Raw genomic sequence first — 13,948 nt, 5'->3', positions numbered from 1 at the left:
AACGTCTACCGCCCCCCCCCCCCCCCCCCCCCCACGAAATATAATTTATATAGAAATATATACACATTTCAAGTGTCGTCCCTCCGGAGGAAAAAGTCTGAAAGAAACACTGCCGGTGGCCAACAACACACTCGAGGTCCACGTTTGCTCTCAAATTATTCTTCACGTATTTCATTCTTGAAAATGTTTCTTCACACAGGTAACTTGTTCCAAAATTTGAAAGGTACTTTGATGCAAAAGTCTTAATATTAGGAAAGTCTTCCTTGTGCAAAAGCTTATAAAAACCTACCCGCCCTTCCGTGGTAAAAAAAAACCCGCGGGCCGGATGAGAGGACCTCGCGGGCCGCATCCGACCCGCGGGCCGTAGTTTGGAGACCCCTGGGATAGACAAACGGTATCGAAAACAAATTAGGGTTAGATTAAGGATAAGGTTATATATAGGCATAGGTTTAGGCTAAGTGTAAGCATTAACTATTGGTTTAATAAAGGGGGGTAATTACCCAAGGGGGGAGAGTATGCTGTGTGGGGTAATTGACAGGGGGTAATTGATCAGGGAAGTAATGACGGGGGAAATGACCGGGGGTAGTTGAGGGTGGGAGGGAGGTAATGCTCTAGACCTAACTTCTGCAGACAGGTTTGAAGAACATTTCCCGTAAAATACTCATCACAACATGTTCTTTAACTAGCCTTTCGAGTAGCTCTTCTCGGTGTTCTAACTACCACAAAGGCAGCTGTTCCACGCCAGCCTACAATCACTGCAAACTAATTAATTAGCTAGGCATTGATTACACGGGTCGACTTGGTAAAAAATGCGGCGCTTGACAACTGGCCTAGGAATAGATACGGCGTCACACTTCTACTCGAAAAAAAACAAGCCGTTTTAATATCTGCTTTGGAAATTGATGCTTACCCCCCCCCCCCCCCCCCCCGCACCACTCCTCCGTGAAACTCGATGAATGAATATCTAGTGAAGGAATATGCTCTCCCCTTCTTTGACAAAAATCTGGTCTAGGAATAGCCGCGGACCCGACCCCCCCTCCGACCCCCACCTTTTTTTTGGACAAATATCTAGTTGAAAACAAGAAGGCGTGTAGACTTTTGGTGGTATAGGAATAGACGCGGATCCGACCCCCCCCCCACCCCCACCCCCCATCCGACCCCCCCCCCCCCCCACCTATTTTTGGACAAATATCTAGTTGAAAACAAGAAGGCGTTTAGACGTTTGGTGGTGTAGGAATAGACGCGGATCCGACCCCCCCCCCACCCCCCATCCGACCAACAAACAAACAAAGCGTAGAATCGATGAGCCGTCGGAGGTGGGGGGGGGGGGGGGGTCAGTCAGCCAGGGGACGTGGGGGTCAGTCAGCCATCCTCGGCGAGATAATACACGCATCCATCAGGCCATCACGACACGGGCGGGGGGGGGGGGGGGTGGAGCTGGACGGGGGGCAGGGAACAAGTAGGACAGGAAACACGTGACCCTGCTTGATGACACGTTGACAGCGGCACGGACGCCCGAGAGAACACAACACCAAATAGATATTAATGCCCCGGTGGCCGGGGCTTATCATCACCTCCCCGTTCCTGGTTTGCTTAACTATGATAAACGATGAAGAAAAACACAGCAACACATTGGGCCAGTGTTAAACGACTTGAAACAGTTAAAAGCTGTTGATATGTGTATTAAGCGTATTGCTTCAACAAAGGGGGTAATTAAAAGTGACAATGCTGGGTAACTCGTACTCCACTAGAAGAGAGAAGTCAATACTCAAGTAGATAACCCAAGAACTGAATCATAAATCTAGTCTTTGTCTTAAACACAACTCTCATTTTAGCCGATAACCCCCCCCCCCCCCTTTCATAAAGAGTGTAATATAAGCGAAGCTGGCGTTCTATGGGGCTGATGAAGTAGAGTTTTCTTGTTTCTGTGGCCTCGGTATAGTGTGGGATAGTGTGGTCAACACTATGACCGGTCGCCTTTACTTTCTCTAACATAAGTCAGGTATCCATTAGAGATGGATTGACTAACGAGCATCTTAAGGACTTGAGTCCGTAATCCGAACTCGAGACTTTCATGTTAGCTGTCATGCGCTCTATCATCTAACCACCCAGTCCTATGATTGTACTTTAACACTAACTTAATAATCAGACAAAGCTTTTAATCGTAAGCCACACTAACCCTTAACCCGTGATATGGTACTTTAACTCAATGGAATTTTAAAGCAAAAAGCCTGTGGTACTTTAACTCAATGGAATTTTAAAGCAAAAAGCCTGTGGTACTTTAACTCAATGGAATTTTAAAACAAAAAGCCTATTATACTTTAACTTAATGGAATTTCAAAACAAAAAGCCTATGGTACTTTAACTCAATGGAATTTTAAAACAAAAAGCCTATGGTACTTTAACTCAATGGAATTTTAAAACAAAAAAAACCTATGGTACTTTAAGTCAATGCAGAGGTGAAGCGACCCTTCCCGTCGCCCGGGGACAAACTTTCAATTTGGCGCCCCCCTCGGGATCAACCTTTCAATTTTCAATTTACACCCCCTCTCAAACTTTCAATTTGCACCCCCCCCCCCGGATATATTTTTTTATATTTATAATGCAAAACTGCAGCTAAAATGAGATTTTAATTTGTTTTTACAACCCATTTTGGCGCCCGCTAAGGGCGGCGCCCGGGGAAATATGTAACCCCCCCCTTGGCTACAACTCTGACTCAGTGTATTTTAAAACAAAAAGCCTATGGTAAACTCAACGAATTTTAAAACACAAAGCCTACCCGTGGATCGTATATATCCATGTAGTTAATCCCAGCGTGCTTGCCGGCGATGAAGGCCGCTAAGTTCGCCGTGTAACTGGCAATAATAAAAATGGCGGCGAACGCCCAAAAGTTCTGCATCACTTTCGAAGGCCACGCTTTGGGGGACTTGGTCTTCACCGTGTGGCCGAAGAGCACCGAAAACACCATAGTCAACCCGGAAGCCAGGGAGTAATTTTTGGTGCGCTTGCGGCCCCAGGGGTTGAGCCCGAAGGGGGAGTTCCATTCAAAGAGTGCCATGCAGACGGCGGTGATGTGGGCAGAGACGAGGATGGCGAACCACACCCGGGTGGAGAAAGGCTCGAGGAAGGCCAGCATGCTCGTCTCGCGGGTCCGGTCCGAGTAGATGATGGAGAACCCGGAGAAGAAGTACGGCTCCGTGAAATCTATGGCCCGCTCGCGCTGGCTAGTGATGGAGAAGGCGGCCACGGCGAAGTGGGCTGTGTTGTCGATGAGGTCCCTGATCATGCCGTCCCAGGACTCGTTCATCCGGCCGTACGTCTCGTCCTGGACGATGTAGAGCGTGAAGTCGAAGTCCAGGTCGGAGGCGAGCTTGTTGAGCAGGTCGATGGACAGCCCCCGGCAGCACTGGACCGTGTACAGGTGCTGCTTGGAGCTGTTGCCCTCCTCGAAGGCCCGGATGGCCTCCAGGACGACGTCCTTGTCCTTCACCTTGTTGGTCAGGTTCAGACACAGCGTGTCGCTCAGGCAGGTCCCGTAGTCCGGGTGCGGGGCTTCCGTCATCACAAACGGCTGGACCGGGTTGGTCACGACCCTGTACCGCTTACGGCCGTCTGTGTCTGTCTGTAAGGAATGAAAAAAAAATTAGCCCTTATTTTTATACGCTAAAGCTAATAAATGAATGCAAATCTGGAATAACCTGGTTAACACACATGTCAACGCAATCAGCAGAGTTCAGTGTTATAAGGAGCGATCACTCCGTTAGCCTAATCTTGTTCACGAGTAGATTAAGCACAGTAAAAGTGGTGCACTCGTATTAGCCTTACACAGTAATTTTTGAAACATACCAAGCCTACTTATTAAATTCATTAAAGCAATATATATATATATATATATATATATATATATATATATATATATATATATATATATATATATATATATATATATATATATATATATATATATATATGTATATATATATAGGCTAATACATAATTATAATTTATGATTCAGTTGCAGTTCAGAAGGTCTGATGAGACCATACAAGTAAATCAAACACAGGTTTAGTCCCTCCAATCAACCCTACTATTATTTATCATTGTTGGTTTTAATTTTCTAGCCAATTTTGCGTCAAGCTTCCTAAAAATCTCACTCGGCTGATTATAACTTAGTGCGAGCAGTTAACTACAAAACATTACACTGCACGGTGAGAATTATGATCCAATGAGGCTCAATGCTTCTAGAGGTGGGGGAGCTAGTGAGTTCTCCCAGACATGACCTTACCTGCATACTCTGTGCGTCCCCTGGCCAGATGATGCCAAAAGGCCGGACATCCTTCCCGTGGACACAGCCGATATCCTGCCAGACGCTCTGCCGTCCGTCAAAGACCAGGTTCCGCATGCGAAACTTGCTAATGTTCATAAACCCGTCGTTATCAAAACTGAGCTGGCCAGTTAATCCGTAGATACTTGTGGACAGCAAGGCACTGGTGGGAAGGTGAGAGGATTAATGTTAGGTGAGAGGATTAATGTTAGGTGAGAGGATTAATGTTAGGTGAGAGGTTTCATGTTAGGTGAGAGGATTAATGTTAGGTGAGAGGATTAATGTTGGGTGAGAGGATCAATGTTCAGGTGAGAGGTTTCATGTTAATTTGAGAGGATTAGTGGTAAGTAGTGAGAGGATTAATGTTAGGTGAGAGGATTAATGTTAGGAAGGTGAGAGGATTAATGTTAGGTGAGAGGATTAATGTTAGGTGAGAGGATTAATGTTAGGTGAGAGGATTAATGTTAGGAAGGTGAGAGGATTAATGTTAGGTGAGAGGATTAATGTTAGGAAGGTTAGATGATTAATGTTAGGTGAGAGGATTAATGTTAGGAAGGTGAGAGGATTAATGTTAGGTGAGAGGATTAATGTTGGGTGAGAGGATTAATGGAAGGTGAGAGGATTAATGTTAGGAAGGTGAGAGGATTAATGTTAGGTGAGAGGATTAATGTTAGGAAGGTGAGAGGATTAATTTTAGGTGAGAGGATTAATGTTAGGAAGGTGAGAGGATTAATGTTAGGTGAGAGGATTAATGTTAGGTGAGAGGATTAATGTTAGGTGAGAGGATTAATGTTGGGTGAGAGGATTAATGTTAGGTGAGAGGATTAATGTTAGGTGAGAGGATTAATGTTAGGTGAGAGGATTAATGTTAGGTGAGAGGATTAATGTTAGGAAGGTGAGAGGATTAATGTTAGGTGAGAGGTTTCATGTTAATTTGAGAGGATTAGTGGTAGGTAGTGAGAGGATTAATGTTAGGAAGGTGAGAGGATTAATGTTAGGTGAGAGGATTAATGTTGGGTGAGAGGATTAATGTTCAGGTGAGAGGATTAATGTTAGGTGAGAGGATTAATGTTAGGAAGGTGAGAGGATTAATGTTAGGTGAGAGGATTAATGTTGGGTGAGAGGATTAATGTTCAGGTGAGAGGATTAATGTTAGGTGAGAGGATTAATGTTAGGAAGGTGAGAGGATTAATGTTAGGTGAGAGGATTAATGTTGGGTGAGAGGATTAATGTTTAGGTGAGAGGATTAATGTTAGGTGAGAGGATTAATGTTAGGAAGGTGAGAGGATTAATGTTAGGTGAGAGGATTAATGTTAGGTGAGAGGATTAATGTTAGGTGAGAGGATTAATGTTAGGTGAGAGGTTTCATGTTAATTTGAGAGGATTAGTGGTAGGTAGTGAGAGGATTAATGTTAGGAAGGTGAGAGGATTAATATTAAGGTGAGGGGATTAATGTTCAGTGAGATGATTTATGTTAGGTGAGAGGGGATTAATGTTAAGGTGAGAGGATTAGTTGTAAGGTGAGAGGATTAGTGGTAGGTGAGAGGATTAATGTTAGGGTGGGAGAATTTATGTAAAGAAGATGACAGGATTAATGTTATGAAGTTGAGGGGGATTAATGTTACATGAAAACACACAGACTATACATTAATCCCCAGCTATTTTCAATCAATTACTAGATACCTTCACACTTCAATAGATCTTCTTCACTTTCATGGATCTTTTTGACGATCAGACAATCTTTAATAACAAATTATTTTGCAATAACCAGTATACCGAAAATAATTGCAACTGCTCCGATGGGAAAGAAGAAAATTACTAGACTGTTTCCGTAATTGTAGTTTAGCTGCACTCTAAAGGAAATACATTGTATGCAAATAAGCCAAAAACTTCCTAATTATCTGCAGTTTAAATTACCGATAACAGGCGCCTATTTGCATTTACAAGCAGGGAGATGTTTCACACGCATAAGAACTATATATATATATATATATATATATATATATATATATATATATATATATATATATATATATATATATATATATATATATATATATATATATAACCTATATTTTTATTCTATATATACAGACACAAATATATTCATACAATTCATACACACATAATATTTGTATGACATACTCTCCGTAAAGACACACATAAAGAGAGACCATAAAGAAACGCTAACCAAATAAAACCAATATTGCAGTCTCGGAGCGAATACAATTTGTCCGTGTCTCCAACTGCTGGAGATTGAGAAGTGTGCAATGTGTTGACGCCTCTAGGGACATGCCCGGCAATACTGCACCAAGAAGCACGCTAAAAAAAAACGCCGAGTGCTGCGCACTAGGCCGTTGTGGTGTGCAGAGACTCAAAGATGTTAATCTTGGAGCGCGCGTCTGACGGGTTTTAAAGCCTAATTAAGATTGTATGGGAGGCGGGGTAAAAAAAAAGGATTGCATGACAAGAGTGTTGTTTTTGCCGGGGAAGAAAATATCAATATTAGATGTATTACAGTAGACTTGGGTTGCCAACTTTGGAGTTGAATTTTTTGTAGGATTGTAGATCAACATTTATTTTAATTCTAAACATGTGGAGCTGTCGTTTTCTCTTAGGTATAGAATACTGCGTGACTTTATTTAAAGTGAAAAATGTAATATAATTATCTGTACAGAAAAGAAAGTACACAATTACTTGTACAATAATTATTCATAATTGTGTAAGGAACAGCCTGGTCGGAGGTTAGAGCGTATGACCACTAACCAGAAAGTCTCGAGTCAAGACCCAGGACTTAAGTCCGTAGAACGTCACTGAGTCCACTTATATCTCTGATGGGTACCTGACACACGTTATAACCAAGGTCACCTACCAACCACGATGTGAAGCTCGAGATTTAAAAAAAAAACAACTAACATAATGGTATATAATTTTCTGCTCAACATCATTTGTTTAGAAGCTACTGGTATACAATACATAACGTATAGTTTTTAGTTAATAATGCGGCAAGTCTCGCTGCATTTCGTAAAACTTATAATCGTTTAATTCTTATGTTCTTTATGTTGTAATATAGATTGTTCGTTCACAATTTACATTAAATAAATTACAGATCTTCCTTGATAGTTTCTATTGACTTTTTTAAATGAAAGTCTGTTTATGCAACGAATCAACGAATTAATTAAAAAGTTCTTTTCATTATCACAAGCCAACTGAGATATGTATTTAACGCATGTGGTGGGAAGTCAATTCGGCTAGGTGTATTCTTGACAAGACGTTTCATTCTTTAACCCAATTCAAATAAACAGATGCACTACTTCATAATCTATAAACATTCAGTTGTAAAGTGCATTTTACCAGTAAAATAAAAACATTTTTTTTCTCTATATCAACAATATTGACCTTCCAAACAAATCAAGTAGCTGGTTCTTAACTGTCTGGAAAATAAAATAAAAACCATCTTTTTTTTCTAGATCAACAATTGGGACAAGTGTTTGAAAGACAATAAAAAAAACCCAATATGTAATGACCTTCCAAACAAATCAAGTAACCGGCTCGAAACGTGGGGAGATTGAAAAATCCCCACTCGCTCGATAAATTAACGCAACGCAACGAAACAAATAAAATAAATGAAGCTTTAAGTGATGTATTCCACATGAGAGCGACGGGGGAGCGGGGATAATATTGAAATGTATTTAATGGGCCAATTAGTCAGGCAGATTGTTGACTTTAAACTAGACACAAAACAGAGGCGCGGGTAAAAAAATATGATGCACGAATTCCTAGCGGGCACACGAGAGGTAACACAAGTGATTCATCGATTACATGAGAGATAACATGGCTTTTTATTATGGTTTTTTTCATATCGATATGACCCTGTATAAAATGGATTTCCATTATTTGCTTTTTCGTATCGATATCACCGGGTATAAAATAGGTTTCCACTAACTACATCATGGCTTTTTCATATCGATATAACCCTGTATAGAATAGCTTTCCACCAACAACATTATGTCTTTTACATATCGATAACACTCGGTATAAAATAGGTTTCCACTAAACACATTATGGTATTTTCATATCGATATCGTTTTCACCAAATACTTCGGGGCTTTTTCATATCGATATCAGCCGGTATAAAATAGCTTCCACCAACTACATCATGTCTTTTTACTTTCTCGTATATACGAAGTATAGAGAAAGTATTGTAATCGTGCACAAAAATCACTTGAAATTTTAACAATTTTCACCGTATTACACCTCAGTCCTTCATCACATCCGAAGTATAGAGGACTTATTTTAATCGGGCAAAAATTATCAATCCAGATTTATCAAAATTAAGAGGTTTTGTGCGTAATCCAGTCTGCAAAACTGGGATTTGCAACTCTGTCCCTATGTCTGTGTGTCTGTGTGTGTGTCTGTCCGTGTGTAAACACGATAACTTGAGTACCGTTACAGCTAGGTTGATGAAATTTCATATATAAGTATTTTATCAAAATCGTAGATCCGTATCAACTTTTGAGCGATTTCCGATAACCGGAAGTGGTACTTTTTCTACTTTGAATTTTTTAAAAGCCTATAACTTGAGTACTATTTCAGATAGATAAATGAAATTTCACATGTAAGTATAAGATCTAATTCTCTACGTTCTGTCAAATTTTGAGTAATTTCCGTTGACCGGAAGTAGTAATTTACGCTACTTCCGATTTCTCAAAAAACTAATGTAAATTTTTAAAGTACTAATAATATTGCGCACTATTAAGCACTTTTTTATTTAGCGTTCACTTGGTGTGCAATTCATTTGTCTACGAGATTTTATTCTATTTTTCCCACGTTTTCTTTAACTTGCTTTCTCTGTTTGTTTGTCTTTCCAATCAAATCTTGCGATCGAAATTTCTGGCACTTCCCAGTTAGCTAGCGCGCTGAAATTTTCAGGGAAGCTTTCTTTTGGATGACCATTGAATATTCAATTGTTATTATTACTAAATTGATCAATGGAAACATTTTATTGAGCATTTTAGACCGCTATATAATCTATATATATAATTCTCCTCTGCTAGCCATTAGAAAAAAAACCAGCGACGCGTACCTCGCGCGCAGTGAAGCGAACGATCACATGTCGCCACAGGCTTAGGGGCAGAGAATTTAGCTTGAACCGAGTTTAAACTTACAGGAGGTAGGCCAGTTTGGGGGAGACGATATGGTCGAGTGGTTGGGAACACGATTGCTATCCCACTCGACACGGGTTCAAATCTATGTGTTCTAGTCAGTAACGTATTCAAACAACGTGTTTTTTACGAGTTGTCTTTTTACGAGTTGTCTTTTTACGAGTTGTCTTTTTACGAGTTGTCTTCGTTTACCCAAAAAAAGTGAAAAGATAAAATCGATAGCAAGATTTTAATGCAAACAAACAGACAAAGACTAAAAAGTAGAAAATAATAATCATTAAAAAAGTTTTAAAAAACCCACGTTTTCTGATTGAACTAAAAAGTAGAAAATAAATGCTATAGGCCCTACATCACAATAATGCAAGCGATCACTCTACTATAAGCGAGCAAAAACGTGGGGCGCCGAAGTAAAAGTTATATTACTATTGATTAGATAATACTATTGACTTTTATTAGGGAGCTTGTAGAGAGTCAACAGTATTAGAAACTGTAAGAAAATCACGGCGCCCCACGTTTTTGCTCGCTTATAGTAGAGTGATCGCTTGCATTATTGTGATGTAGGGCCTATAGCATTTATTTTCTACTTTTTAGTTCAATCAGAAAACGTGGGTTTTTTAAAACTTTTTTAATGATTATTTTAAAACTTTAAGTATTTAAAATGGATTAAAAATCATGTCTATAGCCCGAGTTCCCATCCCCTGTTATTTTATATAAAAATATTCGAGAAAGTTTAGGGGAGATCACTCCCGGTTTATTTATATTGATATCACCCGGTATAAAATAGGTTTACACTAAATATATTGGAGTTTTCACTTTCAACATAAGCATAATAACCATAATATTATGTCCCCACATACAAGAGATTTAGACTATTTCATTGATGTACTCATAGCTTTTGTTGAGCAATACCGAATTAAAGGCCTACTGATAAAGAAAATCTTTCTCTCGTATCTGTGTGTATATATGTATGCATATATGTTTAGATATAGGTATAAGTATAGATACAGATAAGGATACAAATATAGAGATAGTTATTTAAACATATAACTCTCTCTCTACAAATCACGTCCACAGAATCAGGTTGTTCCAACTTCAATTTTCGTTTTTTCCCCACGACATTTATCCACCGTTACTTCCTACATTCACCTAAGTGTCAAAACAATTCATGGCCGTATCTCTCACCACACCATTATGACACAACAACTCCATTTCTCCAAGTTCTTAGTATAGAAGTATTAAGGAAAAACAAAACTTAAGCTTTCATTAAAAAACTAGATTTAGAACAGGAGAAGCGATTTATATATATATATATATATATATATATATATATATATATATATATATATATATATATATATACATATATAAATACATATATATGTATATATTTGTATATGTGTGTATGTATAAAAGAACAAATCTGAATACGTATTTTTTTAAAAAAAGATAGCTTGTGATGGTTTGTGTGCTCTGGTCAATACCACCCAGGGCGCGAACCCAGGTTTTCAATCGGCACTGTAGCCGCCTTTTCCAGAGAAAGATCATGCAGACGTTATCGATCAGCTAAATCGATTCTTTCTGACAGTATAGAATCGTGTCGGATTTTAACAGAGGCAGCTTATAGGAATAAAACTTTCTTTATTTAAATATTTTTTTATACGTAGGCTATTTTTGAGCAATGACAACAGCTAATACACGTGATTATAATACATTAGTTCAAAAACTGCAATGTTTTTTTCTGAGCTTAAATGGGAGTTCAGCTAAAACTTAAGCTAATGTTCACAATAAATTTTATGACAAACGTGTAAATTTTGTATTTAAGCTTTGATTACAATTTTGGTAGCAGTAGTCCGCACCTCCACGCGAACCCGAGAGTATCAGTGTGAAAAACAAATCTTTACAACATCCATGAATAACTTCACTTTCACAAAGTCCGAGTTGAACACAATAGTTCAAACAATCCATCTAGGACTTCAGTTTTACAAAGTCAGTATTTAATACAATAGCTCAACAACATTGATGTATGACTTCAGTTTCACAAAGTCAGTAAGGTTTGACTTCAGGTACACGACGACCGTATCAAACACAAGAGCTCAACGATGTATGATTTCAAGCCATTAAATCATACTTTCTCGACTCCTAAATTGCTGGCAGGTACCGCTATAATAAATTTACTAACGACCAGCCCACAATATGGCATAGAGAGTAACAGTCAGCAAATGTCGGAACGTTACAACACGGACACATTCATAAGGAAAACTCAAATATTCTGTGCGATATTGTTCGTACAGGTTACGGCTAAAACCACACAGATTCAGTTATTTATGGGGCAAGTGAAGTAGATTTCACCAGTTTCTGAGACCCAGCCGCCTTTACTTTCTATCTAACGTTGGGTATCCATTCGAGATGGTCTACTGCTTTGAACTCGAGATTTTAGGGTTAGCGGTCTAGCTCTCTACCTCTAGACCAATATGTCCCAAAGAAATGATATTTATAATATATTGATTATATGATATTATTCTTATAACTCTAATTTAGGTTTAAAATGAACAGATGTGAATATCACCAAAGGAAATAACGACAACAAGAACGTGAAAATCTGATTCGATGGAAGGATAAAGAGGAAGGTTCATAAACCCTGTTGTTGAATTATGTCGTCGTATTACCTCCCCTGGCCGTGATATATTCGGTACTGTAATGACCTCTCTCGATGGAGCCGTGACGTGAATGGTGTTGTCTTTGTGGCGGTCGCAGACGTACACTAAAATCGGTGACGTAGTTCGCTCGTGGGCGAGACAACCAGATCCCCCAAATGCTAATTTCCAATCCCCCAGAAGCCCTTGCGTGTTGAGAAACGTGTAGGGTAGACATGCCGATTTAAATCTTTGCACCGTGATTCATCCCTCAATGTGCGACTCTTTTAAATGCGAGTTTTAAAAACGTAATTAAAATAGGCGCAGGAATGCTATAAGAAGGTTAGCACTCTTGCAAAGCTGGGTAAATGAAGTAGAGTTCATTTAACGCTACGACCTTGACCTAGCCACCTTTACTTGTCCCGACCCGGACACCATATAGAGCCAGGTAGACATAGTGACGTCCTTGGATGACGTCCTTGGATTCAGCCCGTGCCCGAAAGTTAGACTTTAGAGCAGTGGTTTTTAACTTATTTTTCGGAACTACTGAACCCCACCAGTATCTTATGCGCTTTCGCCGAAGCCTTCGTAATAGTCCTATCATCCGCACTAACAAAATATGATTTCGAATCACGAGTCCAGTATTTCTTCCAGACTTTTTTTCTCCGGGTGTGCATTTGAAATTTTTGGAGGAGGGAGGGGGCCGGACGACAATTTCCGGGGGGGGGGGGGGGGGAGTGCGGGGCAGACACTGTCAAAAGTATATATTTCCTATATAAATTACATTTCCTTCGGGGGGCGGTAGACTTTCTTCGGGGGGGGGGGGGGAGCGATGCACCCCCGGTGAGATGCCTGGGAGAAACTCTGCATGAGTCGGGTGTGTCTTGACCTCCGCCGAACCCCTGAGACTAACTCGCCGAACCACTATGGTTCGATTGAACCCAGTGTAAGACCCACTGCATTAGGGTTGGTGATCGTACAATATACTAAATTATTTATATTTATATTCTTATATATTTTTTCCCGTGAACGATGTCAGAGCATTCGGGCCAATTGTGCTATACACCACGTAGACCTATGTGCAAACTTTCTAGGAATGATTTTTATACAACACGTATAGATAAACTTGATAGAAATACTTTACTATACAATACGTCTATGTACCATTAACCTTGATAGAAATACTTTACTATACCATACGTCTGTGTACCATTAACCTTGATAGAAATACTTTACTATACCATACGTCTGTGTACCATTAAACTTGATAGAAATTCTTTACTATACCATACGTTTGTGTACCATTAAACTTAATACATCTGCTAATTTTTTTTATAAACACTGACCTCATCTGGGTATACATATTCAACCACAGATAGCTATCACAAATCTGATTTCTTGAACTAGTTACGAAGAAATCAATACTTTCAGCCCATTTCAAGTTTGAAACGGGCTAAAATCATGCAATACGTTTTTTAACGTTTAATCTTAAGGTCTTTATGATGAGCTTCCCTTTCCTTTTCGGTAATAACAAAAAATGGCTAGTGATGGTTTCTTTATCATAAATTGACTTACGGGAAACTACTTTCTTTTTAAGTCAAGTTTATTTTATGGATATGTTTAGAATATATTCTTTATCAAGTGAATTTTTTTTCTTTCCACAATGAAAGTAAAGGAAGAGATACCATTATGCCTCCCCCACCCACCCCCGCACACACACACACCACCACAAGGCAACGCTCCTGGTTTTCTGAGACGGTCTATGAAATATGAAAGTAAACGGATGTCCCGAGTTCCTGGAGCTCTGTTAGAAATCCGATACAGTG

The 13,948-nt window shown here is 39.5% G+C and overlaps 1 protein-coding gene across 1 annotated transcript in view; it reads right to left on the bottom strand.

The window, feature by feature from the left end:
* LOC131955601 (glutamate receptor ionotropic, NMDA 3A) overlaps positions 1-13,948 on the bottom strand; it is a 39,129-nt gene that overhangs the window by 1,048 nt on the left and 24,133 nt on the right. Inside the window, exons 4-5 of the mRNA XM_059319779.1 lie at positions 4,286-4,487; positions 2,780-3,622 (exon numbers count right to left, since the gene is read on the bottom strand). Of these exons, the coding sequence (XP_059175762.1) occupies positions 2,780-3,622; positions 4,286-4,487 (1,045 nt within the window). The remainder of the gene's footprint in view (positions 1-2,779; positions 3,623-4,285; positions 4,488-13,948) is intronic.

The sequence above is a fragment of the Physella acuta genome, unplaced genomic scaffold (assembly GCF_028476545.2).
Source record: "Physella acuta isolate Inbredline_101_S28 unplaced genomic scaffold, ASM2847654v3 ptg001084l, whole genome shotgun sequence".
Taxonomy (NCBI): domain Eukaryota; kingdom Metazoa; phylum Mollusca; class Gastropoda; family Physidae; genus Physella; species Physella acuta.
Note: the sequence above shows the minus strand (reverse complement) of the source record. Positions and strands in the feature narration are given on the sequence as shown.